This window comes from Mesoplodon densirostris, chromosome 1, assembly GCF_025265405.1.
Source record: "Mesoplodon densirostris isolate mMesDen1 chromosome 1, mMesDen1 primary haplotype, whole genome shotgun sequence".
NCBI lineage: Eukaryota > Metazoa > Chordata > Mammalia > Artiodactyla > Ziphiidae > Mesoplodon > Mesoplodon densirostris.
The window spans coordinates 115,894,848-115,917,966 of NC_082661.1; the positions used below are offsets into that span (position 1 = coordinate 115,894,848).

At 39.6% G+C, this 23,119-nt stretch overlaps 1 protein-coding gene across 1 annotated transcript in view; it reads left to right on the forward strand.

The window, feature by feature from the left end:
- RYR2 (ryanodine receptor 2) overlaps nt 1–23,119 on the forward strand; it is a 727,841-nt gene that overhangs the window by 696,255 nt on the left and 8,467 nt on the right. Inside the window, exons 100-106 of the mRNA XM_060096737.1 lie at nt 1,176–1,236; nt 2,838–2,984; nt 5,474–5,608; nt 15,080–15,236; nt 16,661–16,725; nt 18,820–18,920; nt 19,845–19,896. Of these exons, the coding sequence (XP_059952720.1) occupies nt 1,176–1,236; nt 2,838–2,984; nt 5,474–5,608; nt 15,080–15,236; nt 16,661–16,725; nt 18,820–18,920; nt 19,845–19,896 (718 nt within the window). The remainder of the gene's footprint in view (nt 1–1,175; nt 1,237–2,837; nt 2,985–5,473; nt 5,609–15,079; nt 15,237–16,660; nt 16,726–18,819; nt 18,921–19,844; nt 19,897–23,119) is intronic.

Genomic DNA, 23,119 nt, shown 5'->3' on the forward strand with positions numbered 1-23,119 from the left:
ATGAAATTTTAAAAAATATTATTTAATAATAAAATTAATTATAACTCAAAGACTGCTTTATTTCCTTAAAAAATTAAACCTTAACTCTAAGGGGAAAAGTCTCCTAAGAAGTCAGCTTAGATTATCAACTATTTATCATTGCACTTGTAATTTAAGATTGGCCTAATTAAAAGAAATGATTAAAGAAGTAGTTAAAGACTAAAACAGTAAGCCTAGAGAAGCCTTTTTGAAAATAACACTAAAATTATATTATATTATCATATCAATTCCCTGGAATGTTGCAAAGGCTAACAAAATGATAATTTCTAGCCCCATAAACTAGTGACAAGTTCTGGAAAAAAGTGAAAATTAAAAAGTATATTTTAATACATGTATATTTTAATCTGCAAAGATCATGAATATTTATGTTAAGATTCACTCATTCAACATTACTGAGAGACATTCAATGTATGATATAACATGCTTGGTGCCAGGGATTTCACAGACTAGTGAGGAAGGCATCAATACACATACATACATACACACCTACGCCTGCAAAACAACATGGGAAACGATTATAAAGGGAGGTGTCTACAAAGTTCTGTGGGAACCAAGGGGAAGGGTTAAATTCCTTCTTGGATAGACATGGAAGTAGAGAAGGGGCATTTCTGAAAACAATAGGAAACAAAATCAAAATGAATAAGCCCTTTCATTGGCAAAATCAGTACAGCTGTAAAACAAGTGTGGACATCTATGCAAGTTTTTATTAGTTGAACTAAAAATTATTCTGTTGGGATGCAATTATGAATGTATAATGAAAGTTAGGGAGGAAACTTTCGATATACCTATGTTAGTTAATTTAGTAGTTTCCAGGAATAACTGTCACATATAAAGTATTTATATTTAATGTAGGAAAAGAAAAGGTCAAAAAGAAAAGACTATTTTTAAGTAATAGAGACATAGTGATGCTTTGTTTTGTTTTCCAAGATTCCTCTTAAAAAAAAAAAATCACAAAACTCTGGAGTACGTTTTCCAACAGAGCTCTCAGCTCTTCCCTGGGCTCCTGAACTAGAACTTATCTCCTGAGATGGCTGCCAGCCCTGCCCCACGGAGAGTGAATGACAGCAGGCTTTTGCAAGCCTGTGAGTCTCTGCTTCATGTACATATCTACAAATTCTTCTTTTTTGTCTTTCCAGGCTGAACTCTATTGATGTGAAGTATCAGATGTGGAAACTAGGAGTCGTTTTCACTGACAATGTAAGCCAACTTCATTACCACAAAGTAAAACGCACTCTGATGAGATGAGCTTGTTGGGCTTCAGTGGCTGGAAAGATGGCTATTTAAGAAAGCTACTTAAATATCAGTTCGTTTAATACTGACCACATCTGAGAAAGACCCACAGAAATATATGATTAATCAGCCCATATCTCATTCCATTTCTTTCAGTAGCTGAAAGATTAAAATGAAAATATATTTACATGAGAAAAATGAAATGGAGATGCAAATTCGTGTGTATTTTCATTCAGATTTTAGTTGACCAATCGCATTCTTCAGAATTTTTATAGATGTTAGAAAGTTCTAAATAAATTTTAAAGTTTTTTTTAACATTAATTGCGATCCATTTGTTTCTGCCAAATAAAGTACATTAAATTACTGTGCTCTTTTTCTTGATGGATCCTTCTTTTATCAAAGAGCATTAAGAGCCTCTGAGTTAGGCATAGGACCCACATATATATCCAAATATTATGAAAAAAAACACCCATGACTAAAAGCCACCAGCTGTCAAGGCAGAGAATCATATTATACTACCTCGTTGGCTCAATAGCATGACATTTTTGATTCTTAGGAATTCCAGTTTAAATAACTTACTGTCAATTGTTTTTGTGCTACCATTTGCTGGCTATGGGAAGTTGCTAGAGAAAATCATGAAACATGGCTGAATAGATGGACTACAATTTTTGCTGTTAGATCTCAGTCCATCCCCTCATTACTGCTTCTTAATTCTTTTACTGTCTTCTCACACCCCCTACAGAAAGGATCGTAAGAACCTCCCCTAAGGCCTTCTGCTGTTCTTGCTGCCGTGCTTTCTTCCTTGTACATCTCATTTAGTCTCAAAATCTCGCTCTAATTTTAGCACTTTTATAGTGAACCTGAGTTCCATTCTCCTAAAGACCTGTGACAGCCCTCCCCCCAAAACTCCTGCCTCTGTCCCCACCCTGCCTCACCCAGCTGTGGGCCCAGAACTCTGGGTATCATAGAGAACCCTCTGGAGAGCTCACAATCAAGTCTTGAAATATCTTTTAGGACTGTCAACTGTTAGTAAGGTGTCTTGCAGCTAACTTCTCATCTAACAATACAAGCAACTCCCTTGAATAAAAAGGAGGCCACCCCAACTCAGCCACATGTGGCAACATCTGGAGACATTCTTGGTTGTCATGACTGGAGAGGGGGAGTGCTACTACCGGCAACTAGTGAGTAGAGACCAGGGATGCTGCTAGCTAACCATCCTACTAGGCACAGGATGGCATCCACAACCAAGGATTATCTGCCCCAAACTATCAATAGTTGACATTAGTAAGTTGCTGTTGAGTAGTAAGTCAATACATTTTTCTCTGTGGGAGGATAAATAAAAAGAGCCACTCTGATATAAAGGAGAGAATGGCATTGAACTTTGCAGAACAGCTAAATCAAAATAAAATACACCAACAAACTGATATAACCGATTGGACTTATATAAATCTTTAGTCTAAGAAGATAAAGTCAGTGGAGTGGTTATCATGGAATGAGAGCAGAGTAGTTTTTGACAATAGTATGTATTCTATTTTCTGAGATTATTTTCTCTCATTTTGTCTTAATAGTCCTTCCTCTACCTTGCCTGGTATATGGCCATGTCCGTTCTCGGACACTATAACAACTTTTTTTTTGCCGCTCATCTTCTTGACATTGCTATGGGATTCAAGACGTTAAGAACCATCTTGTCATCAGTAACACACAATGGCAAACAGGTAAAAGTTTATGTTTTCCTCCCCCTGTAAAAACTGAAAAAGCAACAAATATTCTATCAGAAGTAACACCAAACCTCAAATGACAGTGTACAGTTTTAAAGACTTTTGTGAATAGAGGATCTGTACTTTTTCTCCTATAAACCATGCAGATTTGTAGTTTAAGAGCCCCCTAGACCTACATTCAAGTCTTGGCTTGATGGATGAGCTGTGTGACCTTGGATAAATTATTCAGCATTCTTTTAAATCTCAACTCCCTCATTTTGTAAAATGAGTACAATAAAAGTACCTACCTTATAGGGGTTTTGTGAAAATTAAATAAAAACAGAAATGTGGAGGTCTTAGAACAGGCTCAAGCACATTAAACACTCAGGAAGATAGTTATTATTTTGTTCCTAATATATTTGCTGTATCTGATACTGTGGCTAAACCAAAATATGTTGCAACATCCTAACACACTAGTTATATTAGTAATAAAACCTGAGATGCTACATTCTTAATTTAATATAGTATTTTAAAACTGGATATTCACGGGCTCTTTTCTCCACTTTTAAATTGGGCAAAAGGAATAATAATGTTTCACACTTGACAAGGTCATGCTTACTTGGAGAAAAGCTGGCTTAATTCCAGATAATCAGCTTATGTTCTAATACAACCCATTTGTAATGTTAAAACTTTCATTATTATTAAACTTATCAATTCATTCTCTATTTATCAAGTGTCCAGTGGGAGGTAACACATTCTGTTAGTTATTTAGAATAACAGAGTCCTTTTCCAGAATTTTATAATCCAGTGTATTTTAAAATCAGTGCCCTTCCCAAAACCTTGAACTGTGTCCACGGTTAAATTCACATTATCATGACCTTCAGCTTTCTAAATTTCAGCACAATGTTCTTATATATGTCACTCTAGTTTCTGAATATGAGTATGATATACATGGCACGTCATGAGTCCGGTGACAAGAAGTGTACTATGCATATTCATCGGTCAATTAGTAAATTGGTTTTGAGCTCCCAGTATGTTCGAAGAACTGGAGATGCTAAATCTGTGGAGTATTTTCACACAAGAAGTCTGGCACTACTCTCAATTTCTAAACTTTTGTTTATTTCTAAACTTTATTCCTTCTCTTTTTGAGGTATCAAATTTTCATTTGCAAAGATATATAGAGCTTAAATAGCCCTTTTAGGTAAAACACGCAGAAATTTACAGTGGCCTTACACTTAATTTATAGAAGTGAATTAAGCCCTCTATTAAGACAACATGTTTTTTCCAGATAATTATGAAGTGATTTTTTTTTTTTTTTCTTTTTTTTTGTGGTATGCGGGCCTCTCACTGTCGTGGCCTCTCCCGTTGCGGAGCACAGGCTCCGGATGCGCAGGCCCAGCGGCCATGGCTCACGGGCCCAGCCGCTCCGCAGCATATGGGATCCTCCCAGATCGGGGCACGAACCCGTATCCCCTGCATCGGCAGGCGGACTCTCAACCACTGCGCCACCAGGGAGGCCCTATGAAGTGATTTTTAAAAGACTTAATATATGCTGCCACAGTTAAGAACACCAGGGGTATGTTGTAATCAGAGGAAGTAGACATAAAAAATAATGCATTTTAGTGTGTTTAGAACTTCTGTGATAGAACCAGAAATATATTTTTACCACCTTGGTGAAAGTCATATTTAAAAAATATACATATTCATATACAAATTCTATGTATATTCATATATATACATATTCTATAAAATATATGTTTATATATACATACATATATATGCATATATATATACATGTATGTAAAGTATAGTTTGGAATTAAAGAAAGATTACATAGAGCTGAAAAAAGACCTTTCAAACTGTGACTTTTATTTATACGTTGAGAAAATTAGCCTTCAAAATAGTGTTATTTATTAGCTATTCAAGTGTCTTTCCCTTTGATCACTGGTTTATGTTAACAAAGCCAGACTTCTTAGTTTTATTTTTTTTTAATATTTATGATACACATTATTAACAGTCGTGCATTTCCAGATGTTAGAAACAATTCCTATTTAGTTTTAGGATGTGATTGAAAGAAAACGTGATTTACAACCCCTTTTACTATCATAACAAAAATGAGAGAGTTTTTGTTAGGAATGTAAATTATTTAAAGGGAATAGAACTTATAAAAAGAGAGAATGTATTTAATGTAGTATCTACTACCAAATATTTAGATGATAGAAAAATGAACATATTAAGCTGCTTATTAATATTATTAATATCAATTTGGATATGAAACTAAATGAGTTTTATTCATATTCTAGTTATAGTATGCATTTATTAGCCAATTAAGTAGTCAAGTTTTACATAAAATAAACTGGCAACTTGATAAAATATAGAAACTATGAAAATAGATTTCCCCACTGGGGGTATAAGAAAGGTATGAGGTGTGGATTCCATTAGCTTTTAGTCAGTAAATCCACTGACTTATATTTCTAATATATGTTCAATGTCACATTGCTTTCCAGCTTGTATTAACCGTTGGCTTATTAGCTGTTGTCGTGTACCTATATACTGTCGTGGCATTCAATTTTTTCCGAAAATTCTACAATAAAAGTGAAGATGGCGATACACCGGACATGAAATGTGATGACATGCTAACGGTAAGTTCATACACTTTGATCTCCTATGAATGAAAAAACTTCTCCTGCTTCTTCAACCCAAGGAATTGTGTAGTTGTTCTTTAACAGTGAAAAATAGAAAATAGTGTACACAGCAAAAAGTTGTGTGGCTTTTTAAAGAATCGACGATTTTCATTTTTTGTGGAACATGAAGGACTGTTTCTGCCAGTTTTGCACATCTACTCCATCAGCCTGATAATTAGTAGAATCCTGAGTAAAGTCCTTAGAACTGGAAGGATTAAGGTAAACACTTTAGTCTGTTGTTCATATATTCTAGGACAGCAGGTAAAATTATTTCCTTGTAGAAGGTTTAGGTATTTGTTCACCTTAATGACTTGAACTGAAATTACTGAAGTCCAAAAATATCTCTTTTATATTGAGTATCCTGGGTTAAATTACCCTTTTAGTCTTGGTTTTAAAAATCAACAGATGTTAAAGATTTCATATTGCTTTATCACTCTTCTATAACCTGCATCTCTAATATGACAAATCAGAAATTACCATATATGAGATGCTAGACTGGGAAGGAGAAAATTAGACAAAATATTTAACCTCTAGCTGGAAAGAGATGAATCCTTCAGTGAGCTCCAAACTGAGATACCGACGCAGTTGGGGCTGGTGTAAAAAGAGATGGACATAATGATGCTAAAACTGCTCTAGAAAAAATAAACATCTCAAAGGAGTAGTGACAAAGACCTACTAATATTACAAAGACTAGTAATTAAGACAGTTTTTGTACGAGAGAATGACAGATCAATGGAATACAGTCTAGAAAGAGATTCAGATACACCTGGAAATTAAAAGTATGATAAAAGTTGCCTTAGAAATTATGAAATGAAAAATAATTCAATAAATGGTATTGGTACCATGGACATGCTGTTAGGAGGAAACTGCTAAAAGTGGATGCCAACCAAGTTCTTTACCTCAAAATAAATTCCAAATGAAATAAATCTTTCAGTGAAAAAAGAAAGAGAAAAATGAAAGTTAGGATTTGACTTGTGAAATAATAACAATTTTTTAAATAGATTTATTTATTTATTTATTGCTTGCTTGCTTGCTTGCTTGCTGCGTTGGGTCTTCGTTGCTGCCCGTGGGCTTTCTTTAGTTGCAGCGAGCGGGGGCTGCTCTTCGTTGCGGTGCATGGGCATCTCATTGCGGTGGCCTCTCGTTGCGGAGCACGGGCTCTAGGAGCGCGGGCTTCAATAGTTGTGGTGTGTGGGCTCTAGAGCACAGGCTAAGTAGTTGTGGCACATGGGCTTAGTTGCTCCGCGGCATGTGGGATCTTCCCAGACCAGGGCTCGAACCCGTGTCCCCTCCATTGGCAGGCAGATTCTTAACCACTGCACCACCAGGGAAGCCCCATAACAATAATTTCTTAATGGGGAAAGGTCTTTCTGAACATGACATAAAACCTAGGATCCATGTAAGCATAAAAAATTACTTTGAAAAGGAATAACTATAAGGATAATCTTAAATGCAGATGACAAGCTAGCAAAAATATACTGAGCACTATAACAAAGGGCCAGTTTCTTTAATTTACAACGTCTTTGTCACAACTGAGAGAAGAAATAACAAGCCAATAGAAAAATAAGCAAATTATATGACTAGACAATTCACTATAAAATTAGTTGAATCAGCTTATAAATATGGAAAGATGCTCAGCCTCTATCATAGTGATACTTTAAAAAGTGAAAATCAAAGCAATCAGTTGCCACCTTTACCTATCAGGTTTGCAAAATATTAAAGTTTGTTAATACCCAGAGTTACTGAATTGATTGAAAAACTGGCACCTTCATGAACACGGTTGGGAATTTAAAATAACACAACAATTTGAGAGAAACTTTATAATATCTATTGAACTTTTAAGTGTACTTACCCTTTGACTTGTCAGTTCCATTGCTAGTAATTGACCTGTTTATTCACAAATATGCCTTGCTATATTCAAGGATATTAGCTGCTAAAACAAATAGAAAATAATATAAATTATCATCTATAGAGTCTTGATTAAATAAATTATGGTAAATCCATATAATGGAAAATATGCAGCTTTTAAAAATAGTAGAGAAATCTGTACATGCTGATATGGAAAGACATACAAATTATACTTAAGTGGGAAAAAAAAAGATCAAAAGGATCCTAACTGTACAAGATGATACACACACATATGCTAGAATGTATATAATAGATATGCTAGAATACACATACTATTTTTCTGGAAGAATACATAAGAAACTGTTAACAAGATTTGGTACAGGAAGCAGGACCACAAGTCAAGGAGAGAGAAAACTTGTGCTCCGGGAGACTGACCAGTCACTAGTAGTAACCTCCACCAGAGTCGCTAACGGGGGGCACTCTGCCACCCGCTTGCTGCTTCCCCACATCCCTACCCTGCCATTCCAGGCCCAGTGAGGAAGGTACTTTAGAGATCGATCCTTCAGCCCCTCTTCTGTGTGCTGCCTTTAGTACCACCTTGTCTCTCTCTCCCATGACCCTGAAGACTTGGGGGAGCGGCTGGCCAGATGCAGGGAGGGGAGCAGGGGGCTGGAGGAGGCAACAAGGTGCAAGGGAGGTCAGTAAGGGCTAACGGTAGGCACTCGTGCCTACACGGACTCTGGGGAGATTCATTTATATTCCAGGAGAATCACCCCAATGGGTCTAAATCTCAAAATTCACCAGCCTCAGGTCAGAAAGTTGTCCTGCAGTCGTTCATTCACAGAGGGTGTGATGCTCAGTGAACTGCTCAGATTAGTGGAAAGTAGGGAGGGTTTCAGATGGGGATATGCAGTGGCCTGGGTTACACGGTGGGAACAACGTGTGACTTGGATTCACCTCTCCTACCACAGTATGACCCCAAAATATCCTGGTCTCTCACTCTCACATCATGAGTCGTATCTGACCCTGTTCAAGTTGCCCTAATAGTATTCTTATATGACTACATTTTGCATCTTGCTCTCAGATGTTTCCACTGCTTTTGTTAATTTTGTCAATGGATTTATTAGGAGAAGAATCCATGCATCATTTGAACAAGAGGTGGGTTAGGAAGACCACTGCCTTTACCTGGTTGATTTTACCCAATGACAGGGAAATGTATAAAGAAGGCAGAGAAGCTTGCCTCACTTTAGGATGAGGAAATTGGCTTCTTGATGTTTTCATCTATGGGCTTGGGACTGAGCTACAGCCAGGATTTTGTTCAGTTTCAGGAATTTCTGTCTGTATGGGCGAGACTGCCTCTGACCAGCTCTGTTGTAGGTATTTCTGTCTCTACAAATAACAATGAACAGATCTTGCCTTTGGCTGAGGTGAGGTTGGAGGCATCATAAGTTTGCATCTTAGGTGTTTCTTTCTTGAAAAAGAAAACTCAGTTCCAGGATACAATACACCTCGGCTCCTACCTCTTTCATTATTATGTACTGCTGTCAATCAGTCGAACCAGACAGGAGTCTGTGTACTTTTGCACAGTCCATCTCCAGCTGATTGTTCTTAACAACTATTGTGTCAGAGGCCACATTACCTAGGTTAAACTTTCAATTTTAGATCTAAAAACCCCTTTTAATTTGCCTCTTACTAACGCTTGTGCAGGGAGGTTTTGAAGAAGCCATAGCCACTTAAAATGTAAGTAATCACTGACAGTAATGTTCATTAAAAGTGGAGGCTTAGTAAAACCAAACAGCTAGCAAGACAGAATTATGGAGTAGCAGGTGATCAGATTGCATTGTTTTAATTCCCCAAAGAGAATCCTTTCTTTATGCCAGTCTCCTTAGCATTTCTTTTTCAAAGAGTGAAGTCTAGTATTCTCATCTGAGATAGGTTTTCCTCACTCGCGTCGTATTTTATTGCTGTCATCCTGAGTTCCCATCACATTTGTTGTTTCAGGTTGTTTCTTCGGGTCTCAGAGAACATTGTAGGTTTTCCGGGGGATGTAATTCACCCGCCAGTGTTTCATAACTTACAGCAGGTGGCACTGTAGCTGCAGTTTTGCAGAGTCAGTGATGATTCATACTTAAATTTCTTTTCTTCTTTCTTTACTTATTTATTTGGAATCACGGTTTTTTGAGCCAGAGAATCTAATTAAACCAGCCACAACCTGATAGAATTTGAATCTCTTCACCAAGAATGTAGGAGAAGAAATTGAAAAGTAATCTAAAGTTCTCAAGTCCAGGGGAAAAAGCTGATTGCAGCTAGAGAGCCAGGGAGACTGACGTGGCATATATAAGAGCATTCATCTCAAAAGGAGTGCTTTTCAGCCTCAAATGCCCAGAGGAATCACCAGGAAAACTCTCTGTAAATCCACAGATCTTCAAGACCAACCCCAGATCCCTTGAGTCAGAAACTGTAGGAAAGGTATCAACACCTGTGTATTTTGGAAAAAGCTTTCCAGGTGGTTGAGCTAAAAAGTATACTCCTAGGGAAGTAACCTGCTTAAGTAGTTGTTCCAAAGTACTTATTTTACCCCATCTTCTCAACGAATAATCTGTTTCTCTCTAGTTCAACCTTTTTCTCTCCCTGTGTCTGTTTCTCTCCCCACACCCGCCTTTTTTTTTTTTTTTTTTTTTTTTTTTGGCCAAGGTAAAGATCTTATAAGGATCTTCACCAGTCCACTAGAAACTGTTACTCTTCAGTGTCCCCTAAAGGTAGCATTAACAGTGATTAACCCCAGAATGTATCAGTTTAGGAGGTGGATGGGGGGAAAGTCACAGAACATTAAATCTTGAGAATTAGCAGCTGCCCTGTCCCCATTTCTGTAGCATCAGGCACCTTCCTCCCTCATTACTCAGGTTCTCTGAAGAAAGCGGTGTCACTTTTTGCTGCCCAGCACTGCTCTTCCAGCTCTTATGCTCAGGTTGAATCTGATTCTCTGAAAAGGAAGGTAGATGAAAGGACTTCCCTTTTCAGGAGCAGAATGGTAATCTGACAGGCTGCCGCCTCCTGTGAGTGGCTGGTCACCACATTTCCTCCTACTCCACCACAGCAGCCATGGCCCTGCTATCTCTGGTGAGAACTTCTGATAATGAAGGAGAAGGTTGGGAAAATCAATATCAAAATCCCACTGGTGAACTGTGCATTTTATTCTTTTTCACTTTGGTATCTTATTAAGCCTAACTAAGCACATCCACAAAACTCTTATCTCTCTTTTCACAGCATGACCATATTTCATTTTAATGAAATATGGTGGAATCCCCTCCTCAAAATTCTTAGTGCTATCATAGAATGAAGGCGAGCAGTGAGATGCAGATATTGCCAAGAGAGGCCAAGTGGCTGACGAGAGATCTAAAAAGGATACATTTACTTTGGTAATTTAGCCTCATTCCATGGTCTTGTTTTCAACTTTAATGTCTAGAAAGTAAAAGTGAATTATTTGCCTGAGGACAGACTCACATTAACCAGACTCCTAAGAGTCAGATGTATCAGTCAGAATACCAACATTCCACTCACTAAAAGTTCAAGCAACAAGTTGATAGTCTCTTCTCTATAGAAAAACTCTATGTGGGGAGCCAAATTATAATCCAAAAGTCTTGGTCAGCAAGAATTAGCAAGAGGAATTAGCTAGACCATCTTAGTCACATACATGTCAAATAAGCGGGCTTGGAGAGCTAGGGCATTCCAGGACCTGAACAGGGAACTGCAGTGATCCACTGTTGGCCCACTATGGCTATTAATGTGGGGAGTCAAAGGGCCAGAATTTGACATGGAGAAATGCCAGACCACAGCCAGGTAGATTGTCCAAATTAAGTCGCCAGCCAAAGGGGGCAGGGGGAGTTTTACAAACAAAGCTAAGAATGGGAAAGCCAGGAAAGGATGGCCTATGTTAGTTCACTAAGTAAAGAGTAGGCAGCTGCAATAATAATTCTATTTCCTGTAGCCACAGTTAATCACATGTGTGGACAGATTTGGAGAAAAACATATAACCCCCAATTTTTCTTAATAAAAATAAGAAATGCATGTGGTAAAAACTAATTCCAAGAGTATGCAAGAATATACAGGGAAAATAAAACTTTCTCTACCCACAGATCCACCATTTACAGTTTCAAGCACTGTTTTAGACAAACAGTTCTAAGAAATTAATGCCATGTCCTGAGGGCTTTTTTAAAATGTCTTCAAATTTTTATTTCTAAAGATTGATTCAGTACGTGGTACCAGGAATCCAGAATGTTTAAGCCTCCAGGAGATGTGGATGCAGGATTAAGTTTAGGCACCACTGGTCTCATCAGGCTGTCTGTAAAAAAGGACTATCCTGGCCTCTCTGTAAGAGAGACCCCTTCCCTGGGCTCCAGAACAGTTCTGGGGTGATGCTCTTTGCTTACTGCATCCCAGACTGACCAACCTCTTTTCTGAGTGACCCAATCTTTTTTTTTTTTTAATTTTATTGAAGTATGGTTGATTCACAATGTTGCATTAATTTTTGTTGTACAGCAAGGTGATTCCTTTATACATACGTATATATTCTTTTTGTATTCTCTTCCATTACGGTTTATCACAGGATATTGAATATAGTTCCCTGTGCTATACAATAGGACCTTGTTGTTTATCCATCCTATATATAATAGTTTGCATCTGCTAATCCCGAACTCCCAATCCATCCCTCCTCCAACTCCCCCAGCCTTGGCAACCACAAGTCTGTTCTCTATGTCTGTGAGTCTGTTTCTGTTTTGTAGATATGTTCATTTGTGTCATATTTTAGGTTCCACATACAAGTGATATGGTATTTGTCTTTCTCTTTCTGACTTACTTAGTATGACAATATCTAGTTGCATCCATATTGCTGCAAATGGCATTATTTCATTCTTTTTATGGCTGAGTAATATTCCATTGTGTGTGTGTGTGTGTGTGTGTGTGTGTGTGTGTGTGTGTATCACATCTTCTTTATCCATCCATCAATGGACTTTTAGGTTATTTCCATGTCTTGGCTATTGTAAATAGTGCTGCAGTGAACATGGGGATGCGTGTATCTATACGAATTACAGTTTTGTCTGGGTATATGCTCAGGAGTGGAATTGCTGGATCATATGGCAACTCTATTTTTAGTTTTTTAAGGAACCTCCGTACTGTTCTCCATAATGGTTGTACAAATTTACATTCCCACCAACAGTGTAGGAGGGTTCCCTTTTCTCCACACCCTCTCCAGCACTTGTTATTTGTATTGATAGATTTTTCTAATGATGGCTATTCTGACCAGTGTGAGGTGGTACCCCACTGTAGTTTTGATATGCATTTCTCTAATAATTAGTGATGATGAGCATCTTTTCATGTGCCTTTTGGCCAACTGTATGTTGTCTTTGGAGAAATGTCTATTTAGGTCTTCTGCCCATTATTCGATTGGGTGGTTTGTTTTTTTCTTATTGAATTGTATGAGCTGTTTGTATACTTTGGAAATTAAGCCCTTATCAGTCACATGATTTGCAAATATTTTCCGCCAGTCCATGTTTTGCTTATGGTTTCCTTTTTGTTTTACTTATGGTTTCCTTTTTGTTTTGCTTATGGTTTCCTTTGTTGCACAAAAGCTTATAAGTTTGAGTAGATGCCATTCGTTTATTTTTGCTTTCACTGCTATTGCCTAAGTGACCCAACCTTTATTTAATTCTGTTCATTTTTTAAATTCCAGGCGTCTGACTTAGATGCAGAATGCAAAAAGTTTCCTATCAGTAATTAATTGGCTGTTGAACTATGAGCATTTTGGTATCATCTTGCTGCCTATTCTTTGCCTGAACTTTATGCTCTTTAAAATGACCTGAGAATCTGAGGTCTATTTGAGCTGTTCTCCATGAGAACAGCTGACCAGTCATAACTTTTCACTCCTCAGTTATCCCACAAGTGATTTTTGAGTACCTATCATGTGCTGGACATTATTTAGGCACTGATGATAGAATAGTAACCCAAGTAATTCTTCTTATAATGGGACTAATTCTAGTGGAGTGAGATAGATCATAAAACCTCAAATGAAAAATAAGTTGGACATACAAGTCTGGAATTCAGGAAAGAGACCCAAGGTGTAAATAGAAATTTTTTGAAGTAATTAGCACAGATGATATTTAAGCATGAAACTGGAAAAGTTCCCCAAGGGAGTGTCCTAAAAGAAACAAAAAGTCAGAGACCCCAATCCTGGGCATTAGTTCATGAAGAGATAGGGAGATGAGGAAGAACCAGCCAAGGGGGCTGAGAAGGAATGACCAGAAATGTAGGAGAAAACCAGAGGAGTGTGGTGTCTCACTGAGTGAAGATGCTGTTTTGAGGTCTTTGCCCCATTCGTTAGGGTTACGGCAGACAGTGAGTTTTTTTTTTTTGCATTGATGGGTGACATCAGTTGGGTAAATGAGAGTGTCTCGAACAGCCTGAGGAGGCCTCATGGAAGAAGGATTATTCATTGAGGTTCTGAAGGATGAGTAGTTTCTAATGGGATACAAATGGGAAAGAATATTACAAGATAAGGAGAATATGCAGGCAAAGATCTAGAATCAGGAATATTGTATTTGGAGGAGGCACGGGTAGAGGAGAGGGCGGTGCTTGGGAGACGGGAACTTAGGGGAAGTATGGCTAAATCAGAGGGCCTGGAATGGAGAGTGTGGACTTACCCTAAATAAAGATAAAACCCTAGATGCTTAATCCAGTGGTCCTGATGTTGCCCCCCCAGAGGACACTTGGCAATGTCTGCAGACGTTTTTGATTGTCTGTGGGTTGGGGTGCTACTGGCATCTAGTGAGTAGAGGCCAGAGATCCTTCTAACATATGCTACAGTGCGTAAGACAGACCTCACAACAAAGAATTATCTGACCTAAAATGTTGATGGTTTTGAGGCTGAGAAACCCTACCCCAAAGCGCTTTACTGCACCCCTCTTTTTTGGCAATGGACACTTACTTGCAGCTGTACATGTTGTCGGTTGCTTTAAAGTTTCAAAGTTTAAACAATAAGCTGCTATTTCTTCCCTGCCTTTCTCATTTTTCTTTATTCTAGACATTAAAGTTAAAAATTTTTCGCATTATATTCCAATGTGATAGATGAGAGGATGGTAAGTGTTAAGTCTGGTTTTTTCCTCACTTAATTTCTAACATTCTATCCAGTTATACAATGGACTTTTACTTCCCCATTCCTTTGTCTGTTATGCTCACAAAAAACTGAACAGTGCAATTAAATGTAGTTTTGTGGCCCTTACTGTGATCTTAATGGGATAACCTTTATGCCTGATGCTAGTGAGGTATTTTTCATTTCCTGCAAAGTATGACAGCAGGTGCTAAGCAGAGTATGCAGCACAGAGTTTTGTTTAAAAGACAGCAGAAGGTAAGAGCCAAGTGTTTGCATCACAATTACAAATACTGAAACAAAAAGAGGTGAGGTAGAAGGCAAAGATGCTCATCATTTCCACAGTGAAGATTAGGAACAAGAGAGACAATCTCAGGTGTGTTGAGTATAAAAATGGGCAGTGGTCCTCCAGGAAGTGAAGCCATTCCTCTCTTTTCCAGTGCTATATGTTCCACATGTATGTCGGGGTACGTGCCGGAGGGGGTATCGGTGATGAAATTGAAGACCCAGCCGGCGATGAATATGAGATCTATCGAATCATCTTTGACATCACCTTCTTCTTCTTTGTAATTGTCATTCTCTTGGCCATAATACAAGGTAAGCATCATCCTTAAGAAGATCTAGAATTTGACCTACATATTGTTGAAGCTAACACTAAAGACGGGGTAAGAATGTCAGGTGTTTCCTAGAAAAGCCAAATAGAACTCTTCCATTCAGTGTTTCTTCATTGGAAATCTGTAGAGGGAAAAACAAAGAAGCAAGGGACCCTGCTCTAGCAGGGAGATGGACACAGGTTTCTTTGGCCTCCTTTCAAATAACAGAATGGAAAGAGCATTTCCTGGGTCTGATTTCCTGCCCTGCCGCTGATGACCTTTACAACTAGTGGTCGGTGAGCCATTTAGACTCTTTGGGTCTATCACATGGAAATTATATAAAGCTCTAAGCCATGGGTTATTGAAAAGATTTCTTTGAAAATGACGTCTGTTCCGTGCGCCCTGGGAGCAAAATGTTGTTCTTCACATTTGAAGAAACTGAGCCATAGTAAGTCTAAGTAACTTGGCTGAAGTGTACAGCTGAAAAGTGTCAGGGCTGGAATCCAAAGGCCACAGGGTCTGGACCCAGAGCCGTCATGTGCAACCACCGTGCCATGTTGACCCATTCGATCTTCCTTTTACTCCAAGGGAACTTGGAGCGGGTAGTTTTTTCCTCTCCTTTTATTCCAAGGTAACTTTTTTTTCCCTCAGAAAAATCACTCATGTTGTCTTCTTCTGCTTACACATTTATCCTAGCTTGAATCTATAAATGGGATATTATCCTCTAAATTCCACAGGCAAAAAAATGATACCCTTTTTTCAGGAAAGTACAGGAACACCTTTAAAGGATTCATAACCCTTCCTTTATGTCTTTATGGAGCGTAACAATAATGTGTTTAGAAGAGGGCAAAGTCATATAAAACACTTGGAAGAAAACGTACAGCCCGGCAAGTCACAGGAGAAAAGGGAACAAAGCAGCAGGAAGCCGTTAGTTGCTGATTGCTGCAGTTAATAACGTTACGGAAAGTTTATTGATGACGAACTTGTGAAAAAAATGATTGGAGGTAAATTCCTCACAGTTAATATGGGCATGTTTGATTTGCAAATTAGCACTTGAAAATCTTATTAGTGGCATTTTCTGTACTTTATGACCATCAATCTCCATTGCTCCTTCTTGGCGTGAAGCAGGTAGTAACACACCATTTATTGATGCCAAGGTAACCCAAGGTTTTTCCTGCTGTCACCTCATTTTTAAACCCCTTTTCAGGCAGTATGTATGTGCCCTGGGAACTGCATGTATGTCTGCCCCCCAAAGAGAGAACGTTGCTGCCCTCGTAGGAGTATCTGGTGTGCGCTCACATCTTCTGCCAAGCTCTGAGCATCTCTCAGTGTCATGGTCCCTTTCCTTGGGAGGCTTAGCCAAGGGGCTGTGAATTTCATTATCCTTCTCTGGTTGATAGATTAAATCCCATCTTTACTGAACACTAGGTTTAATTATCGATGCTTTTGGGGAGCTAAGAGACCAACAGGAACAGGTCAAAGAAGACATGGAGGTGAGTCTCTCCGTTTCTGACTCTGCGTTTTTGTTGTTGTGGACACTGCCTGTCCCCACTGTCTTTTATCAAAGAATGACGACTGTGGGAGAAGGGGGAGGGACATGAACGATGCATGGTTTCACTGGCCTGTTTTTGATTCAGGCAATACACGTAGTTGAGCACTGTTGCTAGGCTGTGTGGTGGGCTCCAGGTACGTACAAACAGGAGTATGGCGCCATCTGCCCCTCCAGGAGGGGGAGACCATTCATTCAAAATGGGGGATTTGCTGACAAATAAGTAAACAGGACATCATGAGCAGTGTGATGAGCCCTTTATAGGAGGAAACCCTGAGTGCTGGCGTCTCTGGGGCTGGTGTCTAATTTCCTCTTGTATGATCAGGGGCGTACTTAAAAGAAGGGATGCCCAAGCTGAGGCCTGAAGATTGCAGAGGTGTGGATTTGAGAGAGAGAGCGAGCGCAGGCCAGTTTTAGGCCACCTCCCCACCCCGCCATGCCCATCACCAGGGGTACCATTCACATTGGATTCTGTAAAAACGTCACTGCCTGACGTTCTATATACCAAGACTCTGATTTTAGGGGATTTGATATGCAGATTTTTTTTCTTGGAAGCATAACTGGTTCAGGATGAAGCATGACTTTCTAGTAAAGGGGCTGGAGAAGAAGGCCAGCTAATTAAGAGCCTAATCATGCATTTGAGAAATTTACAGTGTGACTTACAGGCTGGGAAGCAAGAAAAGGGTTTTAAGCGGGGCAGTGAGGTGATCAGATTTTACATTTTAAAAAGATAACTATGGATTAAAATAGGGGGCGTGAGCTCGACACTGGCACACCCAGGGATAGGGAAGCAGCTGTCAGCATTTTCTAGGTAGGAGATGATGAGGCTTTTGCTAAAGAAGTGCCACTGAGGATGCAGGAGCCCAGTGGATTCAAGCAGTACTTTGGCATGAAAAGAACTTGGTGATTGGCCAGATGCAGAGAATGAAGAGTTTGGAGCAAGTGGGGATGTTACTGAGGTTCCGTCCAGCATGAGCCTCTAGGAAGAAGCACGGTGGCTCAGTTACACACAGAGTGACTGAGAGAGGTAACAGAGAGGAAGGGCAGTTTCCTGGGGAAAGCTGTTAAGTGGGAACCTGTTTAGTTAAGAGACACTGAACTGTGTACAAGACTGGATTGCTGAATGGAGCCTTTCTGCTGTCAGCAGCTGTTGATCAGTAAGGCAGGGAGAATTATAAATTACCTTAATCATCTTGATTCTAGGCTCTCGCATCTAGGGCATCATAAACATGCCTCTGACGGTATGAAACAGCTTCTAATTTGCAGGGAAGATGAGCATCTGGAGCCACATGAGGACAATAATTATTGAATTCATTTGAGTTGATGCACAGGAGATGCTAATGATAAAATGGAAGGCCTGCTTCTCCCTGGGTTTTGGGTACCAGGCCTGCAGATGGCAGACCTAGCGGGTGAAGAGAGAGATGGATGGGATGGGAGGGAAGTGGAGAGAGCAGCTGTTCTGTTTCTAGAGTGGACTGCCATCCCAGTACATGTATATTGGTTGTGTGCCTAGCATGATGCCTGGCATGTGGCGGACCTTCTCTGAATCGTTGATTCAACACCTCACAGCTTGGTATTTGGTTTGGTCCTCCCCAGATGGAAGGAATTTGTGCCTCCCCACCTCCACCAGCCTGGTCATCAGACTTGTCTAGGATAGATACCAAGTTTGTGGTTTCAGTTGAGGACACATTCAGTCCTACCTAGAAAACTTGAGCCAGTGTAATGAACAAGAGTGATCACCAAGCCTGGGCGTGTTCACTTAGGCTGGAGAAAAGAAGAAGACATTGCTTTGCTTTTCAGCCATCATCATCTTGTTCTCTTCTTTCTGCCTCTGTTACTTCTTGCTATTGGTTCCTATGTCATTTAAACCCCACGGCAAGATGTAGTGGTGGCAACAGTTAAATTGATACTGGGGCTTGGCACAGTCTTCTGGGATGATGTTTTACGTAGACCGAATTAACCCAAGTAGCTGCCCGAGTGTTTTCCTTTTGTTTTGCTTTCTGAACTCTGACCTTTGAATACTGCCTTTGTCTTCTAGACCAAGTGCTTCATCTGTGGGATAGGCAATGATTACTTCGACACCGTGCCCCATGGCTTTGAAACCCACACTTTACAGGAACACAACTTGGCCAATTATCTGTGAGTGTGCCTGACTCGGACTCCCCTACCTCTCCTGATACCCAGGCATCCCCCACCTCAGCAAGCTGGAGAAACAGGACAGAGAGCGCCTCTCGGAGGGAAAGACCCACAGCTAGTGGTTATTTTGACTTAGGAAATGAAGTTGCAGCCCTCCACGTGAACAATACCTTCTAGAACATGAAATGAAAAGGTGGAAAGGATGAGCAGAATATGTACCAAGCCTCTCAGACAGCTTGGGCCATGTTTTCCATTTCAAACAGGAATGCTCCAGCTGCTCCCTAGAGATATGTGAATCTTCATTTCTCTTTTCTGAAGAACCACAGACCCATTTAGGCACCACTGGAAACAGTTAAATGTTGTATTTTTTTTAATACATAGAAATCTGGCTATTACTTGAGACTAGCCAAAACTGTACTTCAGTACAATATTATTTCTTAATCTGTTTCTAACCTGATTTTAATATCTAACAGAAAAGATATAGAAAAAAAAAGAAAAGATATAGAGTAGCATTGTAGCAATTAAAAAAAAAGGTTTTGGAATTCACAAGTGTGCAATATTAGACAAGTTATTGAACCTTTTTAATTATTGGTTTTCCAAAAGAGGATTTCAATTCCTGCTCCATGAGTGAATGTGGAAACAGTTGCAGGCAGGGTCTGGCACTGAGCCTGGTATAAAGCAGCTCCCAAGAGGTATAACTTGATCTGTGAACACATTATAGCTCCTTTGAAAAAAATATTTTAAAAGCTGATTGATTAAGCTTTTGGTCCCCATGGCTTTTTTTTTTTTTTTTTTTTGGCCCTGCAGGTTTGACCCATTTATTTTCTCTGCCATGAAGAGTTATTAGTCCACAGCAGAATCAGAAGTATCTGTTTATGCTGATATTTCCGTACAATCCATTTCTGATTACTCTCTCTGTATCTGTAGGTTTTTTCTGATGTATCTCATAAACAAAGATGAAACAGAGCACACAGGACAGGTAGGTAAACAGTGACCATACATCATCTAAAAGAAATGATAAAAGAACCTCTGCATTTTGGAATGTGTACATTAAACATTAATATTGGAATTACTTTCAGATATTAGTCATGGTATCTTAGTATAAAATTCCTGTTATCCTGTATGTGTATGCAAAGATTGCTGTAGTAGGAAAAGTAAAACTAGAATTGCACATTTATTAGCTGAAAATGCTGAGTTTGGGTTTTGATAATTATAATATACTTGATTGCTTAATCAGATAGCAGATGATTTCAAATGAACTTCATTCAATAGTATTATGGTCATTTAAAAATAATTGCATATCCTGGGACAAGATGGCAGAGGAGAAGGACCTTGAGCTCACCTCCTCTCAGGAGCACACCAAAATCACAACTGAATGCTAAACAACCATTTGTAAAAAAGACTGGAACCTACCAAAAAAGATATTCTACATCCAAAGACAAAGAAGAAACCACAACGAGACAGTATAAGGGGTGCACCTGCAATATAATTAAATCCTATACCCACCCCAGGTGGGTGACCCACACACTGGAGAATAATTATATTGCAGAACTTCTCCCACAGGAGTGAGAGTTCTGAGCCCCACATCAAGCTCCCCAGCCTTGGGGTCTGGCATCAGGAGGAGGACCCTCCCCCACCCCAGAGCACTTGACTTTGAAGCCAGCAGGGCTTGAATGCAGGAGCTCCAAAGAACTGTGCAAAAGAGAGATGCCACTCTTAGAGGGCACACACAAGGTTTTTGTGCCCCAGGACCCAGGGCAAGAGCAGTGACTTCATAGGAGCCTGGGCCAGACTTACCTGCTGGTCTTGGAGGGTCTCCTGGGGAAGCAGGTGTGGCTCACTATGGGGACAAGGACACCGTTAGATTCACTGGCCTGAGCTCTCCCAGAGGCCGCCATTTTGGCACCAAGACCTGGCTCCACCCAACACCCAAACCACCAACAGGGTGGGAACGCAGACCCACCTATCAGCAGACAGGCTGCCTGAAGACTTCCTGAGTCCACAGCCACCTCTAGACACGCCCCTTACATGGCCAGCCCACCAGAGGGCCAAGACCCAGCTCCATCCCAGTGGAGAGGCACCAGTTCCTCCCACCAGGAAGCCTGCACAAGCCTCAGCCACCAGGGGGCAGACACCAGAAGGAAGAAAACTACAATCACCTCCACACTGTGGAACTGAGTCTGCAAACACAGGTCAGAAACTACCCTGGGGCCACCTCGTCCCTGGCCCGTGGTGATGAGAGGGGAGTGTACTGCTGGGACACATAGGACATCCCCTACAGAGGGCCACTTCTCCAAGGTCAAGAAACATAACTGACCTTCCACATACACAAAAATACAAATAGAAATTCAGACAAATGAGATGGCAGAGGAATATGTTCCAGACGAAGTAACAAGATAAAACCCCAGAAGAACAATTAAGGGGCCTGGAGATACGCAATCTACCTGAGAAAGAGTTGAGAGCAGTGATCATAAAGATCCAAGAACTCAGGAAAAGAATGGATGCACAGAGTGAGAAGTAACAGGAAGTTTTTACCAGAGTTAGAAAATATAAATAACAACCAAACAATTGAACAATACAATAAGTGAAATGAAAAATACAGTAGAAGGAATTGACAGCAGAATAAATGAGGCAGAAGAATGGATAAGTGAGCTGGAAGATAGAGTGGTGGAAATTACTGTTTCAAAACTGAATAAAGAATGAAAAGAAGTGAGGACAGTTTAAGCAGCCTCTGGGACAATGTCAAAGGCACCAACATTCACATTATAGGAGTCCCAGAAAGGAGAGAGAGAGAGAGAGAGAGAGAGAGAGAGAGAGAGAGAGAGAGAAAGGGCCTGAGAAGATACCTGAAGAGATAATAGCTGAAAAATTCCCTACCATGGGAAAGGAAACAGTCACCTAAGTCCAAGAAATACAGAGTCTCAGGCAGGATTAACCCAAGGGGGAACACACCAAGACACACAATAATAAAATTGACAAAAATTAAAGAAAAATATTAAAAGCCACAATGGGAAAGCAACCAATAACATACAAAGGATTCCCCATAATACTATCAGTTGATTTCTCAGCAGAAACTCTGCAGGCCAGAAGGGAGTGGCATAATATATTTAAAGTGATGAAAGGGAAAAACCTACAACCATGAATGCTCTACACAGCAAGGCTCTCATTCAGATTTGATGGAGAAATCAAAAGCTTTACAGACAAGCAGAAGTTAAGAGAATTCAGCACCACCAAATCAGCTTTATAGCAAGTGCTAAAGGAACTTCTCTAGGCAGAAAGGAAAAGGCAACAACTAGAAAAAAAATTACAAAATGGGAAAGCTCACCTGTAAGGCAAACATACAGTAAAGGTAGGAAATCCTTCGTACACAAATGGGATAACTAAACCAGTAATCATGAGAGGAGGAGCGTACAGATGTAGGATATTTGAAATGCATTTGAAATTAGGAGATCAGCAACTTAAAACAATCAAGTATATATATAGACTGCTATATCAAAACCTCATGGTAACCACAAATCAAAAATCTATAATTGATATACACACATAAAAAAAGGAATTCAAACACAACACTAAAGATGGTCATCAAACAAGACAGGAGAACAAAATAGGAAAGGAAGAAAAGACCAACAAAAACAAATCCAAAATAATTAACAAAATGGCAATAAAAATATACATATTGATAATTTCCATAAATGTAAATAGATTAAATGCTCCAACCAAAGGACACAGAATGGGTGAATGGATACAAAAACAGGTCCCATATAAATTCTGTGTACAAGAGACCCACTTCAGATCTAGGGACACATACAGACTGAAAGTGAGGGGATGGAAAAAGGTATTCCATGTAAATGGAAATCAAGAGTAGCAATACTCACACCAGTCAGAATGACCATCATCAAAAAATCTAGAAACAATAAATGCTGGAGAGGGTGTGGAGAAAAGGGAACACTCTTGCACTGCTGGTGGGAGTGTGAATTGGTACAGCCACTATGGAGAACAGTATGGAGGTTCCCTAAAAAAACTAAAAATAGAACTACCATATGACCCAGCAATCCCACTACTGGGCACATACCCTGAGAAAACCATAATTCAAAAAGAGTCATGTACCAAAATGTTCATAGCAGCCCTATTTACAATAGCCCGGAGATGGAAACAACCTAAGTGTCCATCATCGGATGAATGGATAAAGAAGATGTGGCACA